General features: G+C 36.4%; 3 protein-coding genes and 1 long non-coding RNA gene across 7 annotated transcripts; 2 read left to right on the forward strand and 2 right to left on the reverse strand.

Moving 5' to 3' along the window:
* Window positions 1-353: 353 nt before the first annotated feature.
* LOC127244409 (protein LATERAL ROOT PRIMORDIUM 1) lies at window positions 354-3,128 on the forward strand. Its single transcript, XM_051264940.1, is given in 3 exon segments — window positions 354-1,431; window positions 1,434-2,145; window positions 2,256-3,128. Coding segments are annotated over 3 exon segments (1,161 nt in total). The 5' UTR covers window positions 354-1,347; the 3' UTR covers window positions 2,621-3,128.
* Window positions 3,129-7,827: 4,699 nt separating this feature from the next.
* Window positions 7,828-15,088, reverse strand: LOC127244407 (rho GTPase-activating protein 6-like). Of its 3 annotated transcripts, none has more exons than XM_051264937.1 (23): window positions 14,967-15,088; window positions 14,692-14,884; window positions 14,462-14,498; window positions 13,631-13,707; window positions 13,366-13,433; window positions 13,205-13,283; window positions 12,949-13,093; window positions 12,740-12,856; window positions 12,169-12,246; window positions 11,617-11,672; window positions 11,464-11,533; window positions 11,256-11,343; window positions 10,946-11,189; window positions 10,591-10,803; window positions 10,163-10,507; window positions 9,685-9,731; window positions 9,513-9,573; window positions 9,349-9,432; window positions 9,157-9,270; window positions 8,925-9,076; window positions 8,734-8,800; window positions 8,438-8,650; window positions 7,828-8,255 (listed from the first exon to the last, which is right to left on the reverse strand). In XM_051264937.1, the coding sequence occupies exons 2-23, from the start codon at window positions 14,743-14,745 to the stop codon at window positions 8,058-8,060; spliced, it is 2,607 nt and encodes an 868-aa protein (XP_051120894.1). In that variant the 5' UTR covers window positions 14,746-14,884; window positions 14,967-15,088; the 3' UTR covers window positions 7,828-8,057. The 3 variants fall into 3 exon arrangements, with proteins under 3 accessions (XP_051120894.1, XP_051120892.1, XP_051120893.1); XM_051264935.1 differs by having other exon boundaries at window positions 11,256-11,346; XM_051264936.1 differs by having other exon boundaries at window positions 11,256-11,346; window positions 14,958-15,048.
* A 2,543-nt stretch (window positions 15,089-17,631) lies between these two features.
* On the forward strand, window positions 17,632-24,632 carry LOC127244434 (uncharacterized). 2 transcript variants are annotated; one of them, XR_007837195.1, is made up of 6 exons: window positions 17,632-18,119; window positions 18,197-18,293; window positions 18,433-18,634; window positions 21,222-21,477; window positions 24,062-24,171; window positions 24,362-24,632. It is a non-coding gene; the product is annotated as an uncharacterized LOC127244434 (long non-coding RNA). The 2 variants fall into 2 exon arrangements; XR_007837194.1 differs by lacking the exon at window positions 17,632-18,119 and having other exon boundaries at window positions 18,127-18,293.
* Window positions 19,715-21,360, reverse strand: LOC127244433 (rust resistance kinase Lr10-like). The gene is made up of 2 exons (XM_051264982.1): window positions 21,216-21,360; window positions 19,715-21,097 (listed from the first exon to the last, which is right to left on the reverse strand). The coding sequence occupies exons 1-2, from the start codon at window positions 21,277-21,279 to the stop codon at window positions 19,848-19,850; spliced, it is 1,314 nt and encodes a 437-aa protein (XP_051120939.1). The 5' UTR covers window positions 21,280-21,360; the 3' UTR covers window positions 19,715-19,847.
* Window positions 24,633-27,595: the final 2,963 nt, after the last annotated feature.

Consider the following 27,595-nt stretch of genomic DNA (forward strand, 5'->3'; position numbering starts at 1 on the left):
TTCAAAATATCACATCAACACCTACTTATATCACATTATACAGCTATTTAAATTTAAAATTTTTACTATTCAAATCTCCGAACCCCAAAAATCACACTCTAAATAAACTTTTCATAATATCCCCTCAATCCTTTTTATCAATCACAATTTAATATTGAAATACTACTATTATTTTTTTATTCTCCATATTCATTAAATTACATGCTTATAATTTTTGGGGACAAAAAGAAGTATATAAATTAAAGAAAGCTTGAGGGGAATATAAAAAAGCTTTAGCTTAGCTTAGCATGCAAAATTAGGGCTTCCCAAATGCCCCACGCAATTAACACCCATTTCCCACCTTTATGCTTTCTCTCTCCAATTATCACTACTAAATACAAATCTAATCTAGAGAGAGAGGGGTCTGGTCTGGTTGGGTGGGTGGGTAGAGAGAGGTGAGGTGAGGTGAGGTCTCTGGTTGAGGATGAGGGGAACCCACCTCACAATTTTCACTTTCTGAGGAATTTTTGATGATGGAGAGAGAAAGGTCGGCAGCAACAACACCAACGCCACAAAACACTCAACAAACTGTCCCTCTACTGCTTCTTCTGCTTCTGCTCCTCCTCTTCTAGTCTCTCTCTCTCTCTCTCTCTCTCTCTCTCTGTGGGGGTCTCCTCTGTCAAACCACTGTTCCTGCCATTTTGGGCCTTTTCTCGCGACTCGCTTTCTGCTGCCATGGGAACCCCCCGACTGCAGCTTGAAACACCCTTTTTCGGAAAATAATCCAAAGAGGAGGCAGCGCAGCAGCAGACAGACAGACAGCTGCAGGGAGGTTGGATTGATTAGATTCTGTGGTGGGGGCGAATGAATTGAAGAACAAGGAAAGGGGAGGAGATCGATCAACTCATCATCAGTAATTTAAGCAATTGTTTGATTATCTTAATTTTGGCTGTGTTTTGGGGGGTTTTGGTTCGAAGTTATATTACCCTCCCTTCCCTCGAGAATTTCAGAGTCCCACGGTTGTGGTTTTCTATGGTTTGATTTCGAGGGTTCGATCTGTTTTAAGATATTTCGTGGGTTTTAGAGAAGAGAGGGAACTGCAAACCCTAATGCCAGTGATGGAGACGTTCGGGGATTTTGATTTTATATGTATCTGTATGCATAGATAGAGAGAGAGAGATACCACTGTGTTTTTATCTTATAGTTTTTGTGAAGGATTTTTTTGAAGAAGACGAAGAAGAAGAATCGATTAGTATTATTAATCTGCAGTTGTGGCTAACAATCGGAGGCTTACTTCCGACTCCGGCGCGTTCGCGGATTGGGTGGCTTCGTCGGCAGCCGCGGCGGGGGACCTCTCCTTAGGCTTCAATGCGGGCCCCACCGACGGGACCGCCGGCGGGAACCACAGCGGAGCACCCGCTGGAGGAATGTGGCCCTCCGCCGCCTCCGCCAGACACGTGACCTGCGGCCTCCCTCCGGAGTTCTACTTCGTCGCGCCGGCGGCTTCCTTCCAGCACCATCACCATCAGGAGTCGTCGGCCTCCGCCGCCGCGGCGGCGACTACGATCAACTTCGATCCTCATTCGCTCAATCCTTCCAACGCGATCGGCGTTAATGTGATTCCTCTCCTCACGGCGACTCCATGCCTCGCGCAGCCGGGAATCTCCGGCGGACCAGATGACGATTTGTTCAACAGCGCACGCGGTCGCGCCGCAGGAGGCGGCGGCGGCGCGATGCAGCTGTGGCAACAGCAGCAAGGTCAGAATTCGTCGCCGTACCTGAGGAAATCGATGATTCTGGAGCACACGAGCCTCCTCCAATCGGGAAGCGGAGCAATCGGAGGTTCTTCCTCCGTCGGAGCAACGACCTGTCAGGATTGCGGTAACCAAGCGAAGAAAGACTGTACGCACAGGCGATGTCGAACTTGCTGCAAAAGTAGAGGCTACGACTGCGCGACGCACGTGAAAAGCACGTGGGTTCCTGCAGCACGCCGGCGGGAGCGCCAGCTCATGGCGGCGACGGCCGGGTCTTCCCAGTCCACTTCAGGTACAAAAAAACCTAGAATCGCCGGCGCCGGCGGATCCCAAACCACCACAACCGCTTCCCACACTTCAACATCCAACACCACTCCGCCGCGAAGCTTCGACACCAGTTCCAGTCAACAAGGTACGATTCATTGCCGCTCGATCATTTTCCATCTCTTAATATAGAACATTTTTAAACACTCGGAAAATGTTCTTCTGTTTCTATTTAACCCAAATTCACTTAACATGTAGAAGCAAGTTTTAAGGATTCATTGCCAGGCCAGGTTCGAGCTCCGGCGGTATTCAAGTGCGTGAGAGTCACCGCCCTTGATGACGGTGAAGACGAGTATGCGTATCAGGCGGTGGTGAGAATCGGCGGCCATGTGTTCAAAGGTTTTCTATACGATCAAGGGGTTGAAGGAAGGGACGAACTTCCGAACATGTCGGAGCTGCATTTAGGCGGCGGCGGCGGCGGTGGTGGCGGCGGAGGCGGAGGCAATGGTACTGGTAAGAATGGGGCGTCGTCATCATCTCCAGTTCTGGATCCTTCCGATATCTACGCCGCCTCGGGCGGAGGGCTGCTTGGAGGATCAGGCTATGGTAACCCAATAAATTAAATTCGATTTTCAATCAGAGGTGTGTCTGAATTCCCTCTGATGAAGACATTTTTATTTAATTAATTGTACCTTCCCACTGTTGGCAATAGGATCTTGACAATTCTCTTCTCCAGCCAGCCCTTCTTTTTTGTTGTTGTATGTATATCTGAGTTTGACCCTTTTCTTGAAATGGCTTCTGCATCTTCTTCCTCAGAACCCCTTTTGCCATTCCTCGAAGGGTAAAAAAACAAAAGGATAAAACTTCCTTTTTCTTACAGTAATCCCTCTAAGCATTGTCTATATCCATGTTGTATCAACACATTTGCATCTAATATTATGCCCTAAAATGTTCATCACTTGGTTAAGGCCTATCTTCTTCTGTATGCATCTTGCCTTCATTGTTTGTTTGCATAACATAAGATTAGCTGTATGCTTAATTTGATGTGAGTTTTTTTTTAATCTTTTCATCAAGTTTACTACATGTGAGTTCGTTATCTTATGTGACTATCTATGTATCTATATGTGTATGGTTTGCTAATAATGTTCGTAACAGTCTTATGGAAAAGGTAATCTGATCAGGGAGTTGAGCAATTATTGGATTGGAATTCAGTTGTTGTAATGTCGCTGTCATATATATATATTAGTGAAGAAATGCGAGCAGTAAATTGGATTTCACTTTCGGCTCCTCTTTAGTGCCTGATTGATGATTGCATTGCAGTGACATAAATGGCTTACTTATATTGTCTTCAATTTATGGCTGTTGTATTTTGCAGTGAAGCTTCTCTATATGCTCTTGAGTTAAATATTTTGTTAATGGTTGTTGGTTGGTTCTATGGTGTTTTTCTTTATTTCATGCTTAATATAATTTGTTGATACATTATTGATGCATTAATTTCTACTAGCCACCTTGGCTTAATGCGCTTCCTATTGATGACACTAAATAGTTAGGTTACCATAACATTATTTTCTATAATGAGAGCTGAACTTTAGACGTAAAATGGATATCGATTAGCTATTCTACTTGTTCCAACTTTGTTTTTAGATGTAAGAAGATATAAAGATGCCATTGTTGAAATTCTTGTTGATGAATCGATCGGAAAGGGCTTTTTAAAGTTCATGTTCATTAACCAATAAGTTTTGCGCCATCCCTAGCTAGCTCATGATCAAGTATGACCCAAATAAGAAGCTTTAGGTTTGCTTCTTTTCTTGGGTCGATAACAACTTGAATTGTGAATTATTGGCTGGATTAAATTAATGGTGGCATGCATGTATTGGAGTGGACAGTCTGTTTTGTTACAATGTAGGGGCAGCAGCTGTGTTTATTAATGGTGAGGAAGATCTATGTTGGTGCATGTATGCAGTGCAGCATGGATCAGAATATATGAGGACAGCAGAAGCCTGGTTTGTGTATCCAAAAGCGTAAAGGTGAGCTTGATTTTTATGTATAAATATATAATTTAGCTTTCTTTAATTTATAGTGTGGTCTCATGTGCTTCTGTGTCCCTTTTAGTTATTATATATGTGTGTCTGTAATAATTTGTTATTCCCATCTGAGTTTGGCAGTAATGCACTATGTCATGTCATTAGGAAACAGTGAGTGGAGGCCAGTTGCGGGCTCTACTACGTGAGTGTGTGTGTATATGTGTGTATATATATTCTTTCTTTTAATAATAAAAGAAATAAGAGGAGTTATTATATGATAAGAGTATCTTATTATTGTTGCATGTGTGTGGTGTGTCCCTTGTCTTTCGGCACACCATAGGATAGGATACGTTTACTCTTGTCTGTTGTCATCAATTGACAATATTATACATATATATATATATATATATAATTTGGTGCATTGAGTGTGCCTGCCCATGTCCATGCCCATGTGTGTGTGTATATACGACACCTAGGATTTTAGGTGGAGTGTAATAACAGGGAGATTGAGAAGGTTTGGTGGATTAATGTTTAGAAGAAAAACCCTTTCTTTACCCTGTAAGGTTTTTGAAGATATGAACACTAGATATTGGGAAAGATGAAGAAGTGTAGTTGTTTGTTTTCTTGATTTCTTCTCTTCTCTTTTCTTTTCAGAAGTGAGTGAGTGAGTGAGTTTGTCTCATCATTTGTTATATATATATATATATATTTGAATATGTGATGTGGTTTCATCAAGTTCTTGATTTATTGAAAGCAGTAGTTGTGGTTTAATAAAACCAGGCGGCTTCATTATCTTCTGCTAAGTGGCTTCACAGACAGACAGACAGATAGATAGATAGATAGATATCAATGCATGCATATATATAATGATAATGATAATGTAGGTTGTTATTAATTAGAGGTTCTTCAATCTTCATTGATGGGTTGTGGTTGTCGACATTGCCAAGCAAGGTTGGGTTGGGTTGGGTTGGGTTGTAGCTTTGGTAACTAACTAGGGTTTGTGAGTGATCTGAAGTGAGAGTTGAGTTGAGTGTTGATTGATGATGAATTAATGTTAATGTAGTAGTGGAATTAAAGAGAGTTGATTTGATTTGATTTGATTTAAATTAAATTAAATTAAATTTGATTGTGAAATCATTCATATTCATATTCATATTCATGTGGGTGGTATGATTGAGGTTGAGAAATTAGGATGAAAAAAACAAAGAAGAAAATTTAAAGGGAATGGGAATATGGGGGCCAGGTCCAAAGTTGCTCCGGAAACTTTGCATCCTGTTTCTTCCTCATTTCGTATCATAATAAATATATCTTATATTATATTATATTATATTTTTTGATGGAAATTGGAGACCGTAAAAATATATGAATTAATGAATACTACAATACCGCATGAGCAAGCAAGCTACCTAGCTAGCATGCACTTCCTTTTCTTTTATTTATTTATTTTCAGAAAAAATAATAATAATAATAAGAATTGAGAAGGGTTAGAGTGGTGGTATATATGATTAATTTTAAGTCACTATAAAAGAAATATATGCAAAAATAATTTATACTTTTAATTAACGTATCATGTATATATGAATATATTTCTTACCTAAAATTATTATTAATGGTAATATTGTATTGATTTATATTTTTTATGTTAATTTAGATTTATGTGCTAACTGTACGTGAAAGTTTCTCTGAATTATTATTATTATTATTATTATTATTATTATTATTATTATTATTTATATATATATATATCTTTATTGTTATCATTTTATCGAACTCAGTTTGGGATTTTGTGAGAAATAGTGATGATTTAAATTAAAATATAACTTGATATAGTGTTTTGGAATTGATGGTTAATTTTAGTACTATATATAAAATTTTAAAAGAATTTTTTTTTTGTTTAATATTTTTTAGAAAGATTAAAAGTAAATAGGCGAGTTTGTTTTGTTTTAATTTAAAAAAGAATTATTAATTTTAATTTTGATTTAAATAGTATTTTAATATTGTTATATATATATATATGTGTGTGTGTGTGTGTAAAAGTTAATATGTTTAACATGTTGAATAGTATTGTTTTTTTAATTTGAAATAAATATGTAAACACACTCTTAGCTCCAAACATACTGTGTGTGGTGAAACATCTATATCCTGGGTTCGTTTTTTTTTTTTTTTTTTCGTTTTACTTTAGATTGTTACAATCATACATACAATTATCATTTCTGTATAAAATACACTATTTTATGTAGTATAACATTATATTTTTAAAAGTTTTTCTCTAAACACGAATAGAATCAAATGTATAACAGCACAACAAGGCAAATCTTGAGTGTGCTTTGGGTAAATTCCTCGTTAAATCTGTGGTAGGTGAGACATCGGGACTCACAAGTCCACCCGTACACCACATATCATTCATTATTTAATATTTTAATATGATATTTTATAAAAAAAATTAATGTATTTTTATTAAAACTTTGTTGATTTCAGTTTGAAATTAAAATATATATATATATATCCATATCTTGTGAAATACAAATAATTAAGGGTGTATTTATTATTTCGTTATTTTTAAAGTGGAAATAGTTGTATAAATATTTAATATTAGATGTACTCCATCGGTCTCAGTTGTTATTTTTCATTTTCGTCTGTTCCAAACCAAAGTTATCATTTCTTAATTTAGTAATCGTAGTACCTATTTAATATAATAAATATCATTTCAATTTACAATTAATTACACAAATACCATTTATTTTTTTTTACTACAATCCAATATAATATTAATATTAAAAATTTACTTGAATCTTTTCAATTGGAGAGAGGGAGTAACATATTTTAAAAGAATTTTATACATTTTTTATTTGAGGTGAATTCGAAGATTGAAATTATAATGTTGAGATAAACTTAAATATATTTAATAATAGTTAAACAAAATTATATATATTATATCATAAATAATATATACAATTAAAATTTAATACTTTCTCCATCCTATATTACATAGATGTCATCACCTGGTCTTTTTTTTACCTTTACTTATGCTAAGTTTAAAATATAATACTAATATTTCTAAAACTGAAAAAGTAAATAGATAAATAGATATTAGACGGAAGAAGTATATAGTTATAGGTAAAAAATGTATCAAATTATATAATTTATCTAAAATTATAAATGGTATTTTAGGTAAGAAAAAATAATTATACAATGCTGTCCATACAATCATATAAAATAAATATTATATTAATTAATTTATTAAAATAAATTTTGAATTATAATTTCATCATTCAAGGTAACTATATTAATGTTATATGAAGCAAATTAACCAATAAGAAAACACGAACATGGTGATGATTTGGATATGTTAAATCCTTCATTTGAATATATTAAATATTCAAATTTTAGATTTTGAATGGTTATTTAATGTATTCTAAATAAGTCATACAAATTTATTTTTTTATAATATAAATAATAGATAATATTAAATTTAATATTTTTAGGATTTTTTTTTTTTTTTTTGATATATAGTGAAAATCATATGCATTGCAAAAAAAATGAACACCGCAAAATCCACCATAATCATTCATGATCACTGCAAAACACTACCAAACACATCTATTATACTACATGCAAAAATAACAATTGAGAATTCCTATTAATGAAAATATGTATGTAATTTTATTTACATGTTATTTTAGAAAAAGAAAGAAAAAAAAAGTTCCTTGTCTACTTACATTATCATATATAAATAAAAATCATATTAGGACAAAAAGATATGTTAAAAAAGTCATGTTCAAAACAAAACTTGTGATATTACACTCTTAAAATGTACTCCCCACATAATCACCAAAATTTCTGAAACAGAAAAACAACCATGGAGATATATAAACAATCTGTACAAAACTAACATCAGATCAGATCATCAATATATATATATATATATATAAAAGATAAACTAACACTTATATATATATATATATATAAAAGATAAACTAACACAGAAGAGAGTGATATATGATATATGATGCAGCTTTGGCAATGGTTGGTGGTGTCAAGAAAGAGCAGAAGTTGAGGCTTTGTACAAAGAATCTGATCCATTTCCATGGCATTGCCTGCTGCTGCTTACGTCAATCTTCTGCAGCTGTTCTATCAACTGAGCTCTCCTCTCCTTGAAGAAGTTGAGCCGATTCGTCAGCTCGGCCAAAGTTGACGATGGAACCGGCCGATGATGATGATGGTCAAGCAGCGCCTGTGCTTGAATGCAGCAAAGAATGCAACACGGCTTATATGCGCTCTCGCGGCGACAAACAACCACTCTACATATCTATCTATCTACTTCATGTGTATGCTGTGCTATCCCCGGACTTAATTTCATATTTCGTATAGCAATACATGCACATATCTCCACATTCATATCAGTTTTATCCTTACCTCGGATGCTCTTGATCGAGACGCCAGCATGTATGCGCTGTAAAAGTCACCCTCAGGTGGCCTTGGGGATGCTGCGCCGCTTCTAGATTCGCTGTAGTTTGTCGATTCAATTATGTGCTTCCGGAAAGAGAGGCTACTGCTGTTGTTAGAAGAGGATGGTTGTCCTTTGCTGTTCCTCAGGTTTAGGCCCGATGATCCCTGCAAGCATGAGAGCTGGAGGAGGAGTGGAGTTACGTCGAATTGATGCAGTGCAAAACTATCGTTCCGTAGCAGGAAACAGATTAATCGAATCTTACCTCTGTTCTTTTATTTTCATGGTTACAAACAGCACGCGGAGTGTCAAGATCATTAGTTAAATATTTCCTGCATGTAGGTTTAAGCCGATTCAGTTGAATGGTTCAAGGGACAATGAAAGCTTTGATTAAGTTGAATGAGAACAAAATCATCAGTTGAAAAGAACATCAGATTTTAGAAGCATTCGACTTACTGCTGTGGATATCGATCACTTGTGACAGGAGCGTCATACTGATACTGCTGCTGCTGGTGGTGGTTTAGCTGATGATGGAGTTCGGCAACTTTTTGCTTCAATCTGACCACATCCGCCTCAGTCGCAGCTATGTCCTCCAACTCGGAAATTGTCTTTTTAGTGAAGTTAAGGTTTCAGCATCTAAGACAGATTAAATTGATTATGGTGACTAAACAAATAATTCAACACTGACCTTGGAATCCACGGCACAGAAACTGGAAATGTGCTGAGGAGACAGGCTCAGGCCGACTTCAAGAGCAGCTCGTAGATCTTTCTCCGCTTTCAATTGCGCGTGCAATCTTGACACCTGTGTAACAAAAAAATCGAACATCAATTATGGCTGGAAGTTTGATGTTACACTTAAGGTTTCAGACCAAACACTTACATCTTGTTCGAGTAGCAGTCGCTGCTCATGTAATGCTTGCTTCCGCTTCTCCAAACTAGCTTGTAAAATTGCATTACCTCTCGCCTAACACCATTCAAAGTTTAATATTATCATCCAACACAAATTTAACATCCTCTGAGATCTCTCCAAAAGTTAATAGTTACCTCTTTCGCAATCCTCTGCTGCAATTGATTCTTTGCCGCCTCTAGTCTCTGTATGGAAAGCCTATAAAAAGAAACACGGTAGATTTCACACGAGGATGTCAAGGTCCACTCATATAAGAAAGTTCAGTATGCTATACAGTGACGAGTAAATATAAGAAAAGATTAATCTTACGCCTCCTCTTCAGAAAAGTCGATTGATTCTGTTGGAGTTCTTGTTCCCTGAAAATTGCAAAAGATACTCTACATATCAGCTTTATTTTTAAGACCTGATATATGAGACCAAACAAAAACATCAGTGCTGATGGATCTATGCATTCAATATGGAAAAACTTATGTTAAGAATGAATAAATGAAGTCAATAGATGAAATCGGTAACAGTGATCATGTAATATCCAACCACCATGAGAAATATCAACAAAAAGGAAAATGAGGCAAACAATAACATTTTCTCATCTAACATGGTTCTTGAAGAATAAGCTGAGACAAAAGAGAATCACATTGATCAAATTCAGGACAGGTTAGCATTGCTATTTACACTAAACTATAAAGATCGGTGAGCTCCATTAAACCTTACTGCAATGGTTATCAAAGATTTCCTGATATATCATAGTTAACATTCACATTAAAGCAAACGAGGACAGGTAACTCACTTTTTTTTTTCTCCAAAATATCGACTTCTTGGATCTACTGTTAGTCTCGGATTGGACGGGCGTTGTTAGCTTTTCAGCATATATTTCTGGTCTAGAAAAGGATTGATACAGGCGTGGATCCATAGATGATAACATGTCTCCAAGCAATCCCTGAGGCTCATCCACATGTACTTCTGCGAGGTCATCCATTGGAATTTCCCGCGTCTTTTTTTGTTGGCCACGTCCCTCATATATTGAAACAGGAGAATTTCTTGACGTGCTTGTGTTAGATTCTGGATCTAATTTTAGTGCAAACGAACGACTAAGCACAGAAGACTCATGGAGTGGATCAAAGTTCCTCGTGGCCTGGCATTGGCAAGAACTGGAATGTTAAGAATGTTGTCAAGGAACTGAAAAATGATATACAGAGGAAAACACCTGTTCAGAACCTTATTATATTTGCTAAGATCGCTGATGGGAGAACCGCTGATTCCGCTAAAATTTCCACTGTAACGACGATCATAATCTGTGTCTCTGACGTTGCGATCATTATGATAGCCATTAAGTTTTGTGTTGGAATTTCCATCATCACTTGTATATTCTCTTACACTGTTCCCAGTCTGAGAATATGCAGAGGACACCGGGCTGAACAGATTATCATCCTGAAAGGGAACAAAAACCAACAAATTAACTTATGTATAAACCCAAAAATTCCCAATGCCTAAATTAAAGGGTGGGAAAGCTTCAGAAACCAAGAATTCTGATATTTCGAAACTGAAAAAAAAAAAAGAAAGAATTATTTACATCAAAAATATTCTCATACTCCTCCAAAAGCATTGTTATAATTGCTTGGGCATGATTAGCAGCATTGGCAGCCGCCACAAGCTGGGCAGAATTATCTCCATCCATGTTGTGGGATTCCCCTAATTCACATTCACCTGTAAACAAGGGTCGAAATAACAATGGTGCCATACATGCAGCAACAGCAGATGGAGTCATCCGATTCATGGTAGCATGGGATGAAATCACGAGCATCATCTTAAGAATTCTGTAAACCATAGAAATGGAGCATGTGAGTATAAGAAGATTGGCAAAATTAAATAAGTTCTTGTACCTGTGCAATAGGCGTCTATTAGGTTGTGGTAGGGCTTCCTGTATTGCTGAACGCATTGCATTTACCCGAGCTTCTTTCCGATCCATTCCTGCTTAAGACAAAACATAAAGACTTTAATGATGTAAGAACCTTTCCAATGGTAGGATAGTAAACAAAGTGCCTGGAAAGTTAGTATGCTTCTATAAATAACAATGTAAGTGAAACTCACTATGGGCTTCCAACAAAGCATAGCAACTCGATGCAGGAACGGGTGATGAAGGTAGCTCCCGGAGAGAATGCTTAAGGAAATGGGAAGTATTTTAATAATATTAAAGGAAGAAGAATAATATAAGAAAAAAGAAAGTAAAAAAATCATTCAAACCTTCACACAATCACCAATTACATGAGCATCTTCATGGGGACCAAATTCAGTCTTGCCTACAGTGATGAAAATAAATAAATAAAAAGTATTAGCATTCAATTAGGAATGCAAATGCTATAACATGGGAAGGAGACAGCACGTTGTGGATTCTTTGGTCTCTCACGAAATATATTTACATTACATGCATGTATGATTTCTCCATCATTTATAGAAGAGCAAGAGAGAAAGAGACCAGAAATTAGCCACTTAAAATGTCTACAAACAAAGCATGTTTACCAAGAACAGGATTTGATTGTTTAGAATAAAAGGCAAATGAAATTACAACATGGAAAGATTCGAGCACATTCACTTGTGACGAGGAATTAAGCTTGATAAATGGCAAATCGGCAATTATCAAATTACTACCAAGTTGAACTAATATATAATGTCGGAACCTCAAATTCATCTATCATATGTGGTTAAACCCCTATTACATGTCCACCAAAGAACCATTACTATATTTATTTTTTTTAAAAGAAAAGAAAAGGCAATAAATATGTAAAAGCAAAATACCTTGTTCAAAAGCTTCAATTCTTTTATATACTTCCTCAACATCTGCAGACAGGCGTAGAATGCCTTCTATTTTGATTCCTGAACCATGATAGCAGGAATCAGACTATACACCAATGGGAACCAATGAAAATGCATGTTTGTCGATACTATGAGGCTTTGATGTGATCACAGCATGGAACAAACTTATTGCTGTAGTAGTAAGTAGACATGTCACCTCATTGTTTGTCAGCGAGGGTAGATGTGGGTGCTCTTTGAAATGAAAAAAGTACATTGAATAACAAAAAATTATGGTATACATGCATTAGTGTATTCTTAAATGACCATATCGATAAAATTGGTAAATTTTAAATATTACAAAGATAATCAAATTTTGAGAACAATTTTCAATTATCTTATTTTCTTAATTTTTAACCAACAAATAATTGGCCAAAAGCAAAGAAGCCCCATGCTTCATTGTAGCTAAGTCAAATAGTTGAGGTGAAACCAGATTATAGAGACACCATAATCTCATGAGAAACTATTTTGAAGGGCTTCATTGCAAGAAATCCCAAATGGAAACCCAAGAACTTACCATATTTTTCAAGAAACCTCAGCGCTTTCTCTAGAAAAGATGGGCTTCCATCTATATCCTCTAATGCGAGCAACATTGGACATCCAATGGCAGAATTCACCAGACGTTTGGTTCTCCCTGCATAAGAAGGACCCATCAGGACTTACAGTTGACAAAATTTGACTAAGGTTTGTGGAGCATGAACAAAAGAAATAATTGTAGGCACAAACATCGACAGAAGGACCCCTCATTAGCATCATTAGTGTCACTTCTAAATATTCCGCTGTCTCCCACCACAAGAGCAGCATTCGGTGCTTGTGCCAGAGCACGCTCAAGGGCATCTTTCCACTCATAGAGGTCCTCAACTGATCCTGCCTGGGGTTTGCATAAGAAATGGGAGAATATCCAATTATTCGCAAACACAACAGAGGATAAAGACAAGGAGTCTAGATAAATGAGAGGAAGTCCATGTCTAACTTTATGCACCTTAAGAGTGAATGCTCGCCCATCGCGTCCATCAGGAAATAAAACAGTTATCAGTTTCTTGTCTTCTCTAACAACAACACTGCATATAGGAAGAAAATGTCAGCACATTGGTAAAAAAAACGGAACTTGCTGAATAGAACGAGATGCCTTTTAATTTATACCTCCCAGAATTATTTATATCAATACCGCCCAATGTCATGATTACTCCACCATTACGTGGAGGTGCACTCTGCACAATAAACTCCCTTTGCATTAAAATAATAAAAAAAAGGTAACATTTAACTGAAACTTCAATGCATTAGCATTGAATGAAACTGCTCACCAAACACTGTATTCTTGGTAAAATGATGAATATTGCGTAATCAAATGTACAAGGCAGTCATTGAAAAAGGAAAAAGGATAAATGAGGATGCATGCAGTACTTACTGGATCATTCTTGTAGAAAACCAGAGAAGTGCGTGTAAGGACAAACCATCGCCTCTTCCAAGATTTCCACCCTAAGCCTGTTAGAAGCTTTATAAGTTGGTTTTATGTGATTGAAACAATAAAGGCATAATTCTCTGTTTGTGCCAACAAAGAGACATAAAACCTAGCCAAACTTTGCTGCTTGTAAAACATATTAAATGTATAGTTTCATATGTGTTCATAAAGAAAAGGACAAAAGTTAACAATAGTTCATCTATCCTCTGCCCCACATTATCAAGTCGACGCACAAATTATAATCCTCTGTATTTGGATCAGCTAATCAAACCTAACTGTTTTGTCGCCATTATTTATTGCAAACAAATCAAAATGCCACATGCAACAATTACATTTCAGCTTAACCACACCTATGTTAAGCCCCACTTCAGAATACAATTTCGACAAATAAGCTTTCACTGCAATTTCCGGATTGCCAACTGATCTAACCTAAAGCTTTATGTTATTAGGTAGATGCAATAATTATAAATTTATTTATAGTTCATTCCTCCGTCACACACACAACCTATTTGCAACAATCTCCCTGACATCATATCAAAAGACCACTTGTCCGTCACCCACACTAGAACCCCACCTGGCTCCCGATCTCATATCATATTGACAGCCGCATGTCTACATCGACTACAAGCTTATCATAGCATTTTATCTAAATTTAATTCCTCCTACGTGTAAGGTACATTGCAACCTCAAATAAGTCATTGTGAACAAACTGTAATGCTACCGACTTTAATGGTCACATAATACTGATTAGTTCATCAAGAGTCCAGAAGAACATACCTCTAGAAGATATCAGCAGGGGCCCGCTTTTGAACACCTGCAAAAACATTCAAAAGTTAAGCTACAATCAAAACTCCCTTGATAAGCCATCATGCTCGAAGAAGGCTTCTCCCGTACAGAAAATAACGCAATCGGAAAACTCGAACAGACTGTAACTGATCAAATTCAACTCCACCACGACAATCAATTGATTAAATCTGACTAAAAAAACACAGAGCGGAAACCATTACCGTGTTCGAGTTCCCAATACGAGGGCGCTCGAATGCCGCGGGAGAAACCGACATAGCGCTCCCCCTTTTCCCTTATCAGTTGAAGGCAAACATCTCTACCGGCCAAATCAACCTCGAACCAAACGGTCGGACACGATCTACGCGGCGGCGACAGATGAACAGTCCACCACTGGATTTTCCCCCCTTTTTTCTCCTGTTTCAAACATTTCAAAATTTAAAAGAAACGACAAGGACGAAATGAATAAATTAATCCACCGCACCCGCACCGTAGCTACCTTCCAGAGCTGTCTCTTTCTCCAAACTTTTCACTCTGCGATTGCGATTGGCGACAGCGGCGTGGCCTCGAAGGGGTGAGCTGGTGCTGTAATGGCGGTTGTTAATAAGCAGTAACTGCTGCAGAGGCTGGCGATGTTTTTCTAAGCAGTGTGTTGGGGAGTCCTGTGTTTTCAGCGCCAAATGAATCTGGACCGTTCATCGCATTTTGGGTTGATGGAGAATGTTCGACTCCCTGGAGCTCCTGAAATTAACAATAAACAATTTGCTTGGTTCACTTAACCTACCCTTTTAAAATAATACTGTACCAATAATTTTTTTGGATAATTTTTTATATATTTGTGAAGGCTGGTATGTGATTTGAGAACATAATTATTGGTATAAAAATATTAAATGGATATTAAATGTAATTACCTTGTTATATATGACAGGTGCAATTATTAAGCGTTAGTTGTTTATTTATGATTTTTAATTTATTAAATTTTTTAAAATATATTACCTCCTTTTTATATGGAGTGTATTATTTGATTTTTTATACGAAAATTGAGATGAATAATTGGAAAAATAGAATAATTTTAAAATAGAGTGTAATTGCCTCCTTGAATAATTTAAAACTTGTAATAAGAGAAAAATATATTTTTTATTTGAATAATATGGTAAAATAAAATGTAATAAGTTATTTTATATTTAGAAATAATATAAAAGATTTTGTACAGATAAAAAAAAAAATTACAAAATATTAAGACAATAAGAGTACATTGTATTTACAAATTCCTTTTTGAATGTTGATTCATAGGGTATCTCAAATTATTTGGAGTTCTATTTTAATCTTTCTATTGTTATTCAACCATCGATAAATATATATTATCAAAATATATTGTTTCCTATACAACTAAACAAACTCATAATTCATTTTATTTTTTTTAATCTTACGTTTTTTTGCTGAATAAAAAAATAATATTTTTTTTTACTAAAAACAGAAATACAATAAATTTAGATGACATTCAAAAAAGGAAAATAATATTTTCTCCGTCCCATAAGTAGATATCGATTTCCACTTTGCACATAATTTTAAAAATATTAGTATTATATTGGGATGTAATAGGAATAAAGTAGAAACGACTAAAATAACCTTATTAATATGGTGTGATATAAATGTAATGACATTTGTGTAATATATTATAAATTGTAAATGTATTTGTAATTTTAGATAGATAACCAGTTACTTGAAAAAAATGAATATTGTAATATATTTGGATGACGAATAAAATAATATTTTTTTCAATATATATATAGGGTTTGTTTATCATTTCATTTGTATCAAAATTTTAAATCTTATTAATTAGATTCTGTATTTTTAAAAAACATATTTTTAATTAATTTTTTCAATAATAAAAAGTAAAATTCGTAAATAGAAATTATCTTCGAATTTGATAAAATAAATATCTGATATTAAGAATCTCTAGACACGGTACAATACATAAATAAACTAAGAAAATAAATACTACAGATTGAAAAAGTAAATCGTGATCTCCAAAATCAATTCACTGAATTTGATGTCGATTGAAGATTAGAGATGTTTTTGCCAGTTGCGAACCCCCTCTTTAAATATTCCCTGAAAAACGTTTTGGAACGTCGTCTGTTCGGTTACAACAACCGCCTTCAACCACCCACTAAATCCTCTTTTATTGATACGTGTCTTTAACTGTCTCACCAACTCCTCTTGCCAATTACAATTACAGGACTTAATCGGTTCAACGACCAATCCAGATACTAACCGGTCGCTAGACCAAAAGACTCATTGGTAGCCCAATCAAGCGACCGTCCTTCAATCGGCTGATCAACCATTCTAGACGATTCATTGGTCGCCCAATCAAATGACCAACTGACAGCCCTTTCAAGCGGCTAAACTACTGTCTGACCAAGTGACCAGCCAATCGATCAGGCTATTAACAAGTCGCTTAATTAAGCGACCAATTAACAGACCTTTCTTCGACCCGACCAATTAACAGACCTTTCCTCGTCTTTCTTCGCTCAACCTCCTTTTGACCGACCTCCGTGTCGTCCCCCATCTTTCTTCGCCCGTCTTCCTTTTGTCCGACCTCCGTGTCGTCCCTCGTCTTTCTTCGACCGTCTTCCTTTTTTTTTTCGAACCCCGTATCGACAGTCTCATCTTTTTTCGTCCGACTTCATTTAAGACCCTATACATTATTATTATTATTATTATTATTATTATTATTATTATTATTATTATTATTATTTGTACTCAACACATATACAATATAATTTTTTTTATAAAATATCACATTATATATTATTTCAATATCAAAGGTAAACAAAAAATTTATAAATCAAATTAAAAGAAACACACTCTAAAATTGAAATTTAAAATATCACTATATATGCTTTGGGTATATCTTGCATTACTTATAAAATACTCAATTTAAAGCATTCACAAGAAACTTGCTGAATTTTTTCTTTTTTCTTTTTAAGAAATTAGGGTTTTATTTTTTTTAATTTGATTTTAGTAGTTTTACTTTGCAATTGTAATTATTTAAAAAATACATATTCGTTCACAAAAGTTTGAATTAAAATAATCTTTTGGTGCGATATAAATAAATAAATAAAATAATTATGTGTGATTTAATATTTTTGAGATTTTCTTTGCATGTTGGTGCCATGTACTTCAGCTCCAACCGGTGAGAGACGCACAACGTAATCTCCGGCGGCCGGAGAAAAAAATACTTGAGGAAGTTTAGTTTTGAGTGGTGTAAGGAAGGATCAATATTGAGCCAGAAACAGTAATGGTTTGGTTTCGACACTAAGGAATGTTTTAGGGAGTTCCAAGTGAGAGCTGAGGAAAGATTGGGGAGGGTGTTCGTTGAATTCTACCTACAGCTTCGAATTTTGTAACGATTCTATCCATATTGGGTGAAGAATGTAAAATTTACTTACCTGAGGCTGAGAATGAAGTAGTAGGCTGAGGTGGTTTGCACATTGAATCTCCAGCTTCCTGAACATGCTATGCTAGCAGTCGCCAAGATAACGAACAAATAAGACAAGCCAAGGTCGGTGGGTGGGTGATTCACTGATTCCCATTCAGTTGGAGAAAACATTAGAGTTACGGAGGCCGAGCATCGGCGTTTTTCACGGAGGTCGGGACCCTTTTTGTTATTTCTGAAAATTCAATTGTTTGTTCTTGCTTTGATCAGTGAAATTGGAGTTTAATCAGCCCGTGCAATCTCTCAATAACGTTGATTTTCGGCTTTGTTCGTACGTTCGGCTGGCGCACATTGAATACGCGCGAAGCGAATTGTGATTTCCATGAGGTATGGTGGGGAAGTTGAATTCAGTGTTGGTGTTAAACTTTGCTGCATTTGATTTGTGTTAGCTCTCTTTCCATTAGAGTTACGTCAAGAGCAAGTACGATCTAGGGCAAGCAATAATTGATTGAACCGCGTCTTGCAGTTATAGGACTTGTGCGAAAGAATTCAGCATGAATTGATGTGCGTTTTCTTCCGGATACGTGTTTCCGATGGCCGAGAAGACCAATACCTCGATGAAGCACAAGGTTGTGTGATTTGAATAAGCATAGGTAGACATTATGAGAGCCTCTTCTCGATTAGGTGTGAAGCGCATTTCCAGATGAAGCAATGGTAGAGTCTGATGAGTGAGTTCCACCTGAACCTAAACTATTTCTTCCTTAATCGTACTATCTTGAAATGACTTGTTCTCTATCTTTATAATTGGAATTCGTTATGATCTCCCTAAAGACTCTTTGAATGACCATTGAAAATGGTAAGTCAAGAGTTAGGAGGATTAACTTAGAACTGGCATGAATTTGAGGCCTCTTAGGCGGGGAGTTCTTGATTTTCCAAAGCCCTGGGTGAAAATTTAGGTGTTGTAGTCAGCCATGAGAGGGTGCCCCTTTCGCCCTTTGCCATGGCGGCCCTGATCTTATATCATGTACATAAAAGCTTATCAACTGACCGAAATGAAAATTGTTAGTATTTGGACTTGTTAATCTACGTAAAGCTTAATAAGCTGTTGTAATTATTAGAAGCACGGGTGGCTCTCTTAGCACGGTGATGCCGTGAAGTGATTATGCACACTCAAATTTATATTAACAGCTTTACTGGGTTCCCCTTCCTTATCATGTAAGGTAGCTGTAAATTCATAGTCATGGAGTTATACCAACAAGCTTTCAGGTAACCTCTACAGACGTGAATTGCTAACCTCTGAAACATACATAGCACAATATCACCCCTGAAATTAGATATATATGACCACAGCCAGATGATCTGTTGCAGAATCGGTTAACAACACAAATGGATCATTTGGGTACTGCTACTTTTATATTTGAGTTTGTTGCTGACTTGTTAGATGATGAATGCTATATGGAACTACACAGCCATGCTGTTTCTACTTACTGGAATGTCTCTAAACTTCTTGTAGTGGTAGGTGAAATCACAGTTTATCAGGGGTGAGGATTTTTTGTGAACTGAGCGAAAAGATCTGTTGAAATTGTATATATGGCACATCAGAGCTTTAGTTGAGGAATTGATTAGCAAGAAAATTGAGCCATTCTGACAATTGTTCAAGTTCTTTTCGTACATTATTAAACATGTTAAAACAACTGTGTACTTTCAACAAAGTCCTTTACCAGATGAAGGAATATCATCTTGGAAAAAGGTGCATCTTACTACAACTAATTAGAGTAGTAAGTTTGCAACCAATTACATACTATGAGTGACATGTTCAAGTTTGTTCTTATTTCCTCTTGGATTGTTTCTAACTCAACTAACATTTTACACAAACAATCTAGACAAGTTGCATAGATGCTACACAAACATAAAGGCAACTAACCATCTGTTGCCTGTGTTTTATGACGAGGCGACTTGTATTTCATACTTGGCCATAATGGTAGTGGTATCTTTATACCAGTATGAATTTGATCCATCACTTGTTGAAAATCCTGAACCACTGCCAGAATCACTTGGCGGCTTCAGCGCATTTGTCCCAACCGAAAACAAGTAGTGAAATGGCTTAGGTGGCTCCATAATGTCCACTCCTCCCTCCAGCATTTTAACCACGGCACTCATTGGTGGCCGTGTTCCTGGGGAATCTTGGACGCACCATAGCGCCACCTTAGCCATTCTCTCAGCCTTAATCCTATCCTTCTCTTCAATCCCACAAGCTTCTATCAACGATATTAGCTCCCCTTTTTCAAACTCTTCCCACACATGCTTAGGAAACCAGTCAAGACTATCATCTTCCCCTCCACCTCTAGCATTTTTTCTCCTCCCAACTATCTCAAACAGCAGAATCCCAAAGCTGTAAACATCACATTTATAGGTTATGGGGAAGTTCTTCAGCATAAATTCAGGGGCTGAGTACCCGAGAGTGCCCCTAAACCCTGTGATGGTAACATGCGTATCATCTCTGTCACTGAGCTTAGCCAGGCCAAAATCCGCCACTTTGGGCGCAAAGTTGGCGTCAAGAAGTACATTCCCAGGCTTGATGTCATAATGAATGATTCTCTGCTGACACTCCTCGTGTAAGTATGCTATCCCTTTTGCTGTTCCTATTGCAATCTCGTGTAGCTTCTCCCATTCTAGTTCGCGACTTTCGCTGAACAAGTGTCTGTCCAGCGATCCATTTTCCATGTACTCGTAGACAAGGGCACTCATGAACTGGTCATAGCAGAAACCATACAGTCGCACCAGATTGATATGATGAGTCCTGCCAATGGTTCCAACCTCAGCCATGAACTGCTCCTCCACATTATTGTTTGCTCCTCTGTTTAGTACCTTGACTGCAATGTTCACACCGTTCGGGAACTTCCCTTTGTAGACTCTCCCAAAACCTCCGGATCCCAACGTCATCGAATAGTTCTCTGTGAAAGTGCAGAGTTGCTGTGCGGTGAACCGGACAGGCTTCTCCTCAGCCAATTCCTTAAAGAATTTCTCCATCGTTGGGGCGTCCACCTCCCAAACTGTTATCATGTTCAATGGAGGCGGCGGCGGGGCAACAGCTGCCTTCAGTTCCGACACTATTGCCTCCCTTGCTTTCCTGGCGCAGTAGCAAGAAACCACTCCGATGCCGAATAATATCACCAAGCCTATAATTATACCTGCACGTTGTAAGAAAATTGAAAATGTGATTATATGCAGATACATGTATGCAAAATCTTGATTTGGATTGAATCATATAAAAAGTTAATGATATGCTGTTTTCTTTGTTTAATTTACCTGCAGCGGTTGCTCCAGGATTGCCTGAAGGTGGAGAGCTGTAATAAGAAGTAGTATCAGACATAGCTGATGATGCCAATTAGACCACCTGTGGTTTGGATTGATTATTCAACATCAGCAAAATCTGACGTGACATGAGTTGTATGTATTCATACACATGTATATATACATACACATATATGTTTTGTTCAGATTATTTGATGGAGGGAGGCTGCAGACTACAAATTTCAAGCAGCAAACTTCTAGGAAGGAAAGCAAAAAGGTAAACTGCTCTCCCCCTTTTTTCTTTTTTCCTAATCTTGATCACTTTGCTCCAAGAATTACACTTAATGCTTTTATTGTGTGGTGCTTGTGTGTATCTGTGACTGTGAGAGATTAATGTGCATATGGGAAACTTTCATGAAGTTTCAGTACGTTGATTTGGTCTATAACTTATTTGTGTGAAGACAGGACAAGACACTCTCACTCAACAATTACCATACTTGACTTGTTCAATGCAGCTTTGAATACAACTTAGGCATTTTTCTGACTAAATAATGCATATGGATATTATTTAGGATATTCTGGTGAGTTAAATACGAGTTGAAAGAAAAATTAAGATGTCCTAAGCTTGATAACATGGTTGGTAATTAGCAATTAGGGTGTGGTTAGAATGCTAATAATTGATTGATTGCTTATACATTCGAGTAATTCTACTTTACTGCTCTTTTTTGAAGGATTTTTAATGTAGTTGTTTAAGGTGCAATGCATTTGTACTTATTGTTACATAAGGAATAGGGTGAAAGATGAAAATGTGTGGAGTAAATATTAAGAAGTGAAAACAATAGAACAAAAGGTCCATGTCACTGACCTTGTCAAATTTGCTCAATCATGATATAAAACTAAAACGTGTCAAATGTTGATGAATCTGATTTTCTTTAATGAATTTCTTGAAAGGAAATGCATGGCTTTGATGATTATATATCTGGGTGTGTGTGAAATATAAATTACTGGAATAGTGGAATGGAGTCGATGAATTCGAGGTTTCCTTGAGGGTTCCTTTGTCAAATTGTGTTGACTTGGCCGGCATAATATTTAATTTCATTATCCCCACCTCTCTTTATTACTATTGTTTTTTGGTTTCATATAATGGATATATTTATTGTTCTAGACTCTAGTTAACATTGCAAGTCAACTATCAAAGTTAACCGAAAATTCCAAAGAGCAATAATTTTCATTTAAATTGCTTGTGTAGGATCCTTCTGTCATATTGACCTATTGACCTGTCGCACTGTCAATCAAATATTTCACCTACTCCGTGATCACAATTTAATGTAATATAGGGGAAGGGATCGTCTCCACAGGGATTGTGTGATTCACTCTTTCGTGTTCTAATGCCGTAAATAAAGGAGAATTTTTCTTTTATTATCTAATTAAAATAAAATAACAAAGCAATTAAATTACAGGGGAACTATAAAGGGATGTCTGACTCAAGGGATTATGCAGTTATGACACTTGTGTTCTATCATTAATTCAATTAAATTAATTCTACCCCTAATTAAGCAAATAAACCTAGGTGCGCCCATAACAATATTGTCTAACCGCATTGTAATCTAGAAAAACCCAATTCAAAACAATTACTACCTAAGAGAAGCAATTAGATTTGATTGTCTAACCCCCGGGAAGGAACTATTCAACCCGGTTGTCACCTATTCAAGTGCGAATACAATTACGAATATCCTACTTGAATTGACTTTAGATTATCAGACTAATTTAAATATCGGTGCCAAAATATTCAATCAATCTAACAATCACAAACGCTACTCTCAGAATTAGACAAATATTGATAATAAAAAATAACTTTTATAAAGAAAATCAAAAATTTCCAAAATAAAAGAACCAAAACATTATCACCCCTCAAACCAGAAAAGTATCTACTCCATAATTAAATAACAAAGAACAAGAGAGAAAAAGATGAAGTTATAGCGGGATGGAGAAATCTTCTCTGTCGATTTGCTCCTGCGCTATTTATGGATCTGCTCCTGTGCGTATCTGCCCTAGCCGTTCTCTCTTTTTAAACGTGTGATCCTCCTTTTATTTAATATTTGCCCTAATGGGCTTTTGGGCCTTTAATTAATTTTATTTCATTTTTCTGCCAATTATGCCAAATTTAATATTTGGCCTCTGCACACAGCAAATAAACAATTCGCATATAAATTAGGTAGAATCTAATCAAAATTACCCAATTATCGCATATAATATGAATATAAAACGCATGCGATTTCTAACTATTACAAATTCAAATGCTTTATTGTCTATTGTGGATTGTGTTGGCTAGAGTGTAGTATCGTAAATATGAACATAGTGGATTGATTATTGCCCAGTGGGCAAATTGGGAAATACTGAACTGAATTTTTTTCATTTTGGATTTTCCATTATATATATATATATTTATATATATTTCATTATCATTGGATTGAAGCTACACTTATTTAAAGTGAGCAATGGGGGTTGTGAGTTCCATGATTAGGCCCAGTTATTCTCAATTAAAGTACTTTCTTGCTACTAGGCAATTAAGTCTATGTCCAAAAATTACACAATTTAAATTTTAGTATCATAAGAATATACAAATGAAGCATCTAGGAATTCATTACAGTACACCTTTGTAATTTAAGAGCAATTATTGGTTTTGGATTTTAAATTTCAAAATATACAATTTGTTGAATGCCTTCAATTAATTCAAAATTCCTTAATGGTATTTTAGTATAAATTTTCTTTCATTTTGCAATATGAAGGATTAACCTCTGACTTTTTATTGACGATTGGATTGGAATCTTCATCGTATATCGAAACCTTGTTGGAAACAGATTTTAGAAAGGAAAGGGGACGCAATAATGTGTTCGAGTTTGAACAATTAGTAGTAGTAGTAGTAGTTTGAGCTACGAGCAACGGCAGCTTCAAGAAAATGGCACTCCCGGTATGTATTATACATTCATTCTGTCATTCAGATCCATATTGATATACATCTAAACAGAATGGACAGAAAGGAGCATGTATCTACACACAGCCTTTCAATATATCATCAAGGACAATCCATCCACTAATCACATTGTTCATTTTTAACCATATATGCCCATTATATCTAATGAAGTATCTTCTTTTCTTAGGTATATGATCATCGAAGAACTCAAGGACATTAATTAAGGAGACCCTTTCCAAATTCGATGCTGATAATGTAAGCGAACATCTCACTCCTTTGTAAATGCTTCTACTTTCATGCTTAGAATTATTATCAGAAGTACTAATTTAATACAAAGAATAAGTTAATTAAGCATCGAAGCAAATTCGACCCATATTCTGCACTTAATGTTAGTTTGCCTACACAATCATTGCACATCATAGGATTTGTTTACTTTAACGGATTAAGTAATTTGCATGTTATGAAATTATATGAGTCAACTATGAATGAGTTTGTAGCCATGATGAGGAAAGGTAATTAAACCCACATATGATTGCGAAAATTGTTCTTCTATATATATATATATATATATATATGCATGAGGCTAAAACAACGATGATTTCTTCTTCTTTTTCTTCTTCATTATGAGAGGAATTCAGGTACTTGTTTTAGGACTTAATATATATTAGAGCAAAGAAGGAAGAAAAGAATCAATATGCACGAGAAAGCTTCGACGGTTTATTCAGTAATCGAGTTGGGCGTTAAATAGCCACTACAAAAGAAATAGCAGTTTCGAAAAAGTCTCAACAGACTCAACAAGAAGACCTATTCTACCGGTCACTTATTATGCAGAAAAATAAATAAAAGATCCACCCATAAATCTCGTTGACCCTTCAATCCCTCCTTTAAACTGAATGCGGCAGCAAGTAGTTTATCTTTGTTGCTTCAATCATTCCAAGCATTTTCTTCAACTTCACGAATTGCTCTACCTTTATCGGCTTCGTCAGAATGTCTGCAACCTGTTCTTGTGTTTTGCAATACTTGAGTAGCACTGATCCCTTATCCACTAGCTCTCTTAGAAAATGGAACTTCACATCTATATGTTTGCTTCTTCCATGAAAAGCAGAGTGCTTAGATAATTGAATAGTCGAAGTATTATCACAATTGATCACAGTACCTCTTCTTCCATTTTCACCAAGTTCTTCAAGCAAGTTTTGAAGCCATATGCATTGACTTGCACAGTATGCAGCTGATATGTATTCGGCTTCTGTGGAGGACAATGATACTACAGGTTGTTTCCTTGAAGACCATGATACAGCTCCTTTTCCAAGCAAGAAAACATAACCGGATGTACTTTTCCTATCATTAAGATCTCCAGCAAAATCACTATCCGAATATGCGTCCAATTTACCTTTTCTTTCATTGCAGTAGAAAATTCCAAGCTGAGTAGTTCCTCTGATGTATCTCAATATCCTTTTTGCTGCACTCCAATGAGTTTCTGTTGGAGAGGACATGAATCTACTGATGAGACTAACCCCATATGTTATGTCTGGCCGAGTAGCGGTTAGGTACATGAGACACCCGACAACTTGTTTGAACATTGTTGGGTCAACTTTTGGACCTTCCTCATCCTTCAAAAGTCTTGTTCCCGGCACTATGGGGTTTGCTACCACATTACTGTTTTCCATTCCAAAACGAATCAGCACCTCCTCTGCATATTTGCGCTGACAAATGAAGATTCCCTGATCATTTTGTATAACTTCGATTCCAAGAAAGTACTTCATTCTTCCCAAATCAGACATGTCAAACTCACCCATCATTGAACGTTTAAAATCTTCGAGCGTAGCTGGATCATTCCCTGTGTAGATTAAGTCATCAACATAAAGACTTACTATTAAACGTTCACCTCCCTCCTTCACTTTAATAAACAAAGTGTGTTCATTTGTGCATTTCTTGAATCCTTCACGAGCAAAGTAGGCTTCAATTCGACTGTACCAAGCCCTCGGCGCCTGCTTAAGACCATACAACGCCTTGTGTAGTCGATAGACTTTCTCTTCTTCTCCTTGCTTCTCGAATCCCATTGGCTGCTGCACATACACTTCTTCCTTGATATCTCCCTGAAGGAATGCACTTTTGACATCAAATTGAAGTACTTCCCACTTGTTCTTTGCCGCTATAGCTAGAATAAGCCTGACGGTATCCAAACGAGCTACTGGGGCAAAAACTTCTGTGTAATCAATTCCATATTGTTGCGCATACCCCTTAGCCACTAATCTTGCTTTGTGTTTCTCTATTTCTCCTTTTTCATTTAACTTTGTTTTGAACACCCACTTCACTCCTATAGCTTTGGTCTCCTTTGGTAGTGTGCACAACGTCCAAGTGCCATTCTTTTCAATAGATTTCATTTCCTTTGCCATTGCTTCTTTCCACTTCTTATTTTTCACAGCTTCTTGAAAGGTTACAGGGTCATCTTCTATCATCATCATGACTGTTTCGTCCTCAGATAGTTCTCCCCCAGAAACATAATCCACCATCCATGTGGGAGTTGTGCGTGGCCTTCTTTCCGGGGCACTCGGAGTAGTGCATTCCTCCTCTTCTCCTGAACCTGTTTCTTCTAATGAGCTTGCTGATTTTTCTGCTGGTGTTGTGCCAGAATCACTTTCTCCTTCCGATGAGACGTCAACTGGCCTTTTCTCATCATCTGCGTCACCATTATCTCCACATGTAATTGCATTTGGGATCACCTCAGCAGTACCTTTTTTCCAGTTCCAGCCATTGTTTTCTTCAAAAACAACATCTCTGCTGATACATATTTTGTTTGTTGTCGGATCAAAGAGCCTGTATGCTTTAGACTCCTTGCTAACACCAATGAATATGTGAGGTCTGCTTCTGTTATCCAATTTTCTTCGTTTTTGATTTGGAACGTGTACATGTGCTAGGCAACCAAATACCCGAAAATAATCAACTTTTGGTTTATTGCCACTCCAAGCTTCTTGAGGCGTCATATTTTCTACAGCTGACGTTGGGCATCTATTGAGAATGTGAGTGCACCAATTCACGGCTTCTGCCCAAAACTCTTTTGGCATTTGTTTTTCATCCAACATAGTTCGAACCATATTCATTACAGTCCGATTCTTCCGCTCGGCGACACCGTTTTGTTGAGGTGTGTAAGCTGCAGTTAGTTGGCTGTTGATTCCTTGGTCTTTACAAAATTTGGCAAACTCATTTGAGTTGAATTCACCTCCTCTATCTGTTCTAAGACAGAGTATGCTTGTTCCGGCTTCTTTTTCAACACGTACTTTGAAACTCATAAAGACATCAAGAGCTTCCGATTTCTGATTCAAGAAATACGTCCAAGTTTTGCGTGAGAAATCATCAATAAAACTCAAAATATACCTCTTGTTGCCATTTGATGTTGGATTAATGGGACCACATATATCTG

The sequence above is a fragment of the Andrographis paniculata genome, unplaced genomic scaffold, assembly GCF_009805555.1.
Source record: "Andrographis paniculata isolate CXL003 unplaced genomic scaffold, ASM980555v1 Contig9END, whole genome shotgun sequence".
In the NCBI taxonomy this organism is placed as follows: Eukaryota; Viridiplantae; Streptophyta; class Magnoliopsida; order Lamiales; family Acanthaceae; genus Andrographis; species Andrographis paniculata.

What these genes read in the sequence shown, in the direction of transcription:
- LOC127244407 (XM_051264935.1), bottom strand. Translation starts at nt 14,745, where the DNA reads ATGTCGGTTTCTCCCGCGGCATTCGAGCGCCCTCGTATTGGGAACTCG. An exon ending in TTTTCTACAAGAATGATCCA is followed by an intron (nt 13,434 to 13,630) that starts GTAAGTACTGCA and finishes TTTATTGTGCAG; the next exon opens with AGTGCACCTCCACGTAATGG. An exon ending in ATGAAAATAAAAGAACAGAG is followed by an intron (nt 8,651 to 8,733) that starts GTAAGATTCGAT and finishes CTCCTCCTCCAG; the next exon opens with CTCTCATGCTTGCAGGGATC.
- LOC127244433 (XM_051264982.1), bottom strand. Translation starts at nt 21,279, where the DNA reads ATGTCTGATACTACTTCTTATTACAGCTCTCCACCTTCAGGCAATCCT. An exon ending in TCCTGGAGCAACCGCTGCAG is followed by an intron (nt 21,098 to 21,215) that starts GTAAATTAAACA and finishes TACAACGTGCAG; the next exon opens with GTATAATTATAGGCTTGGTG.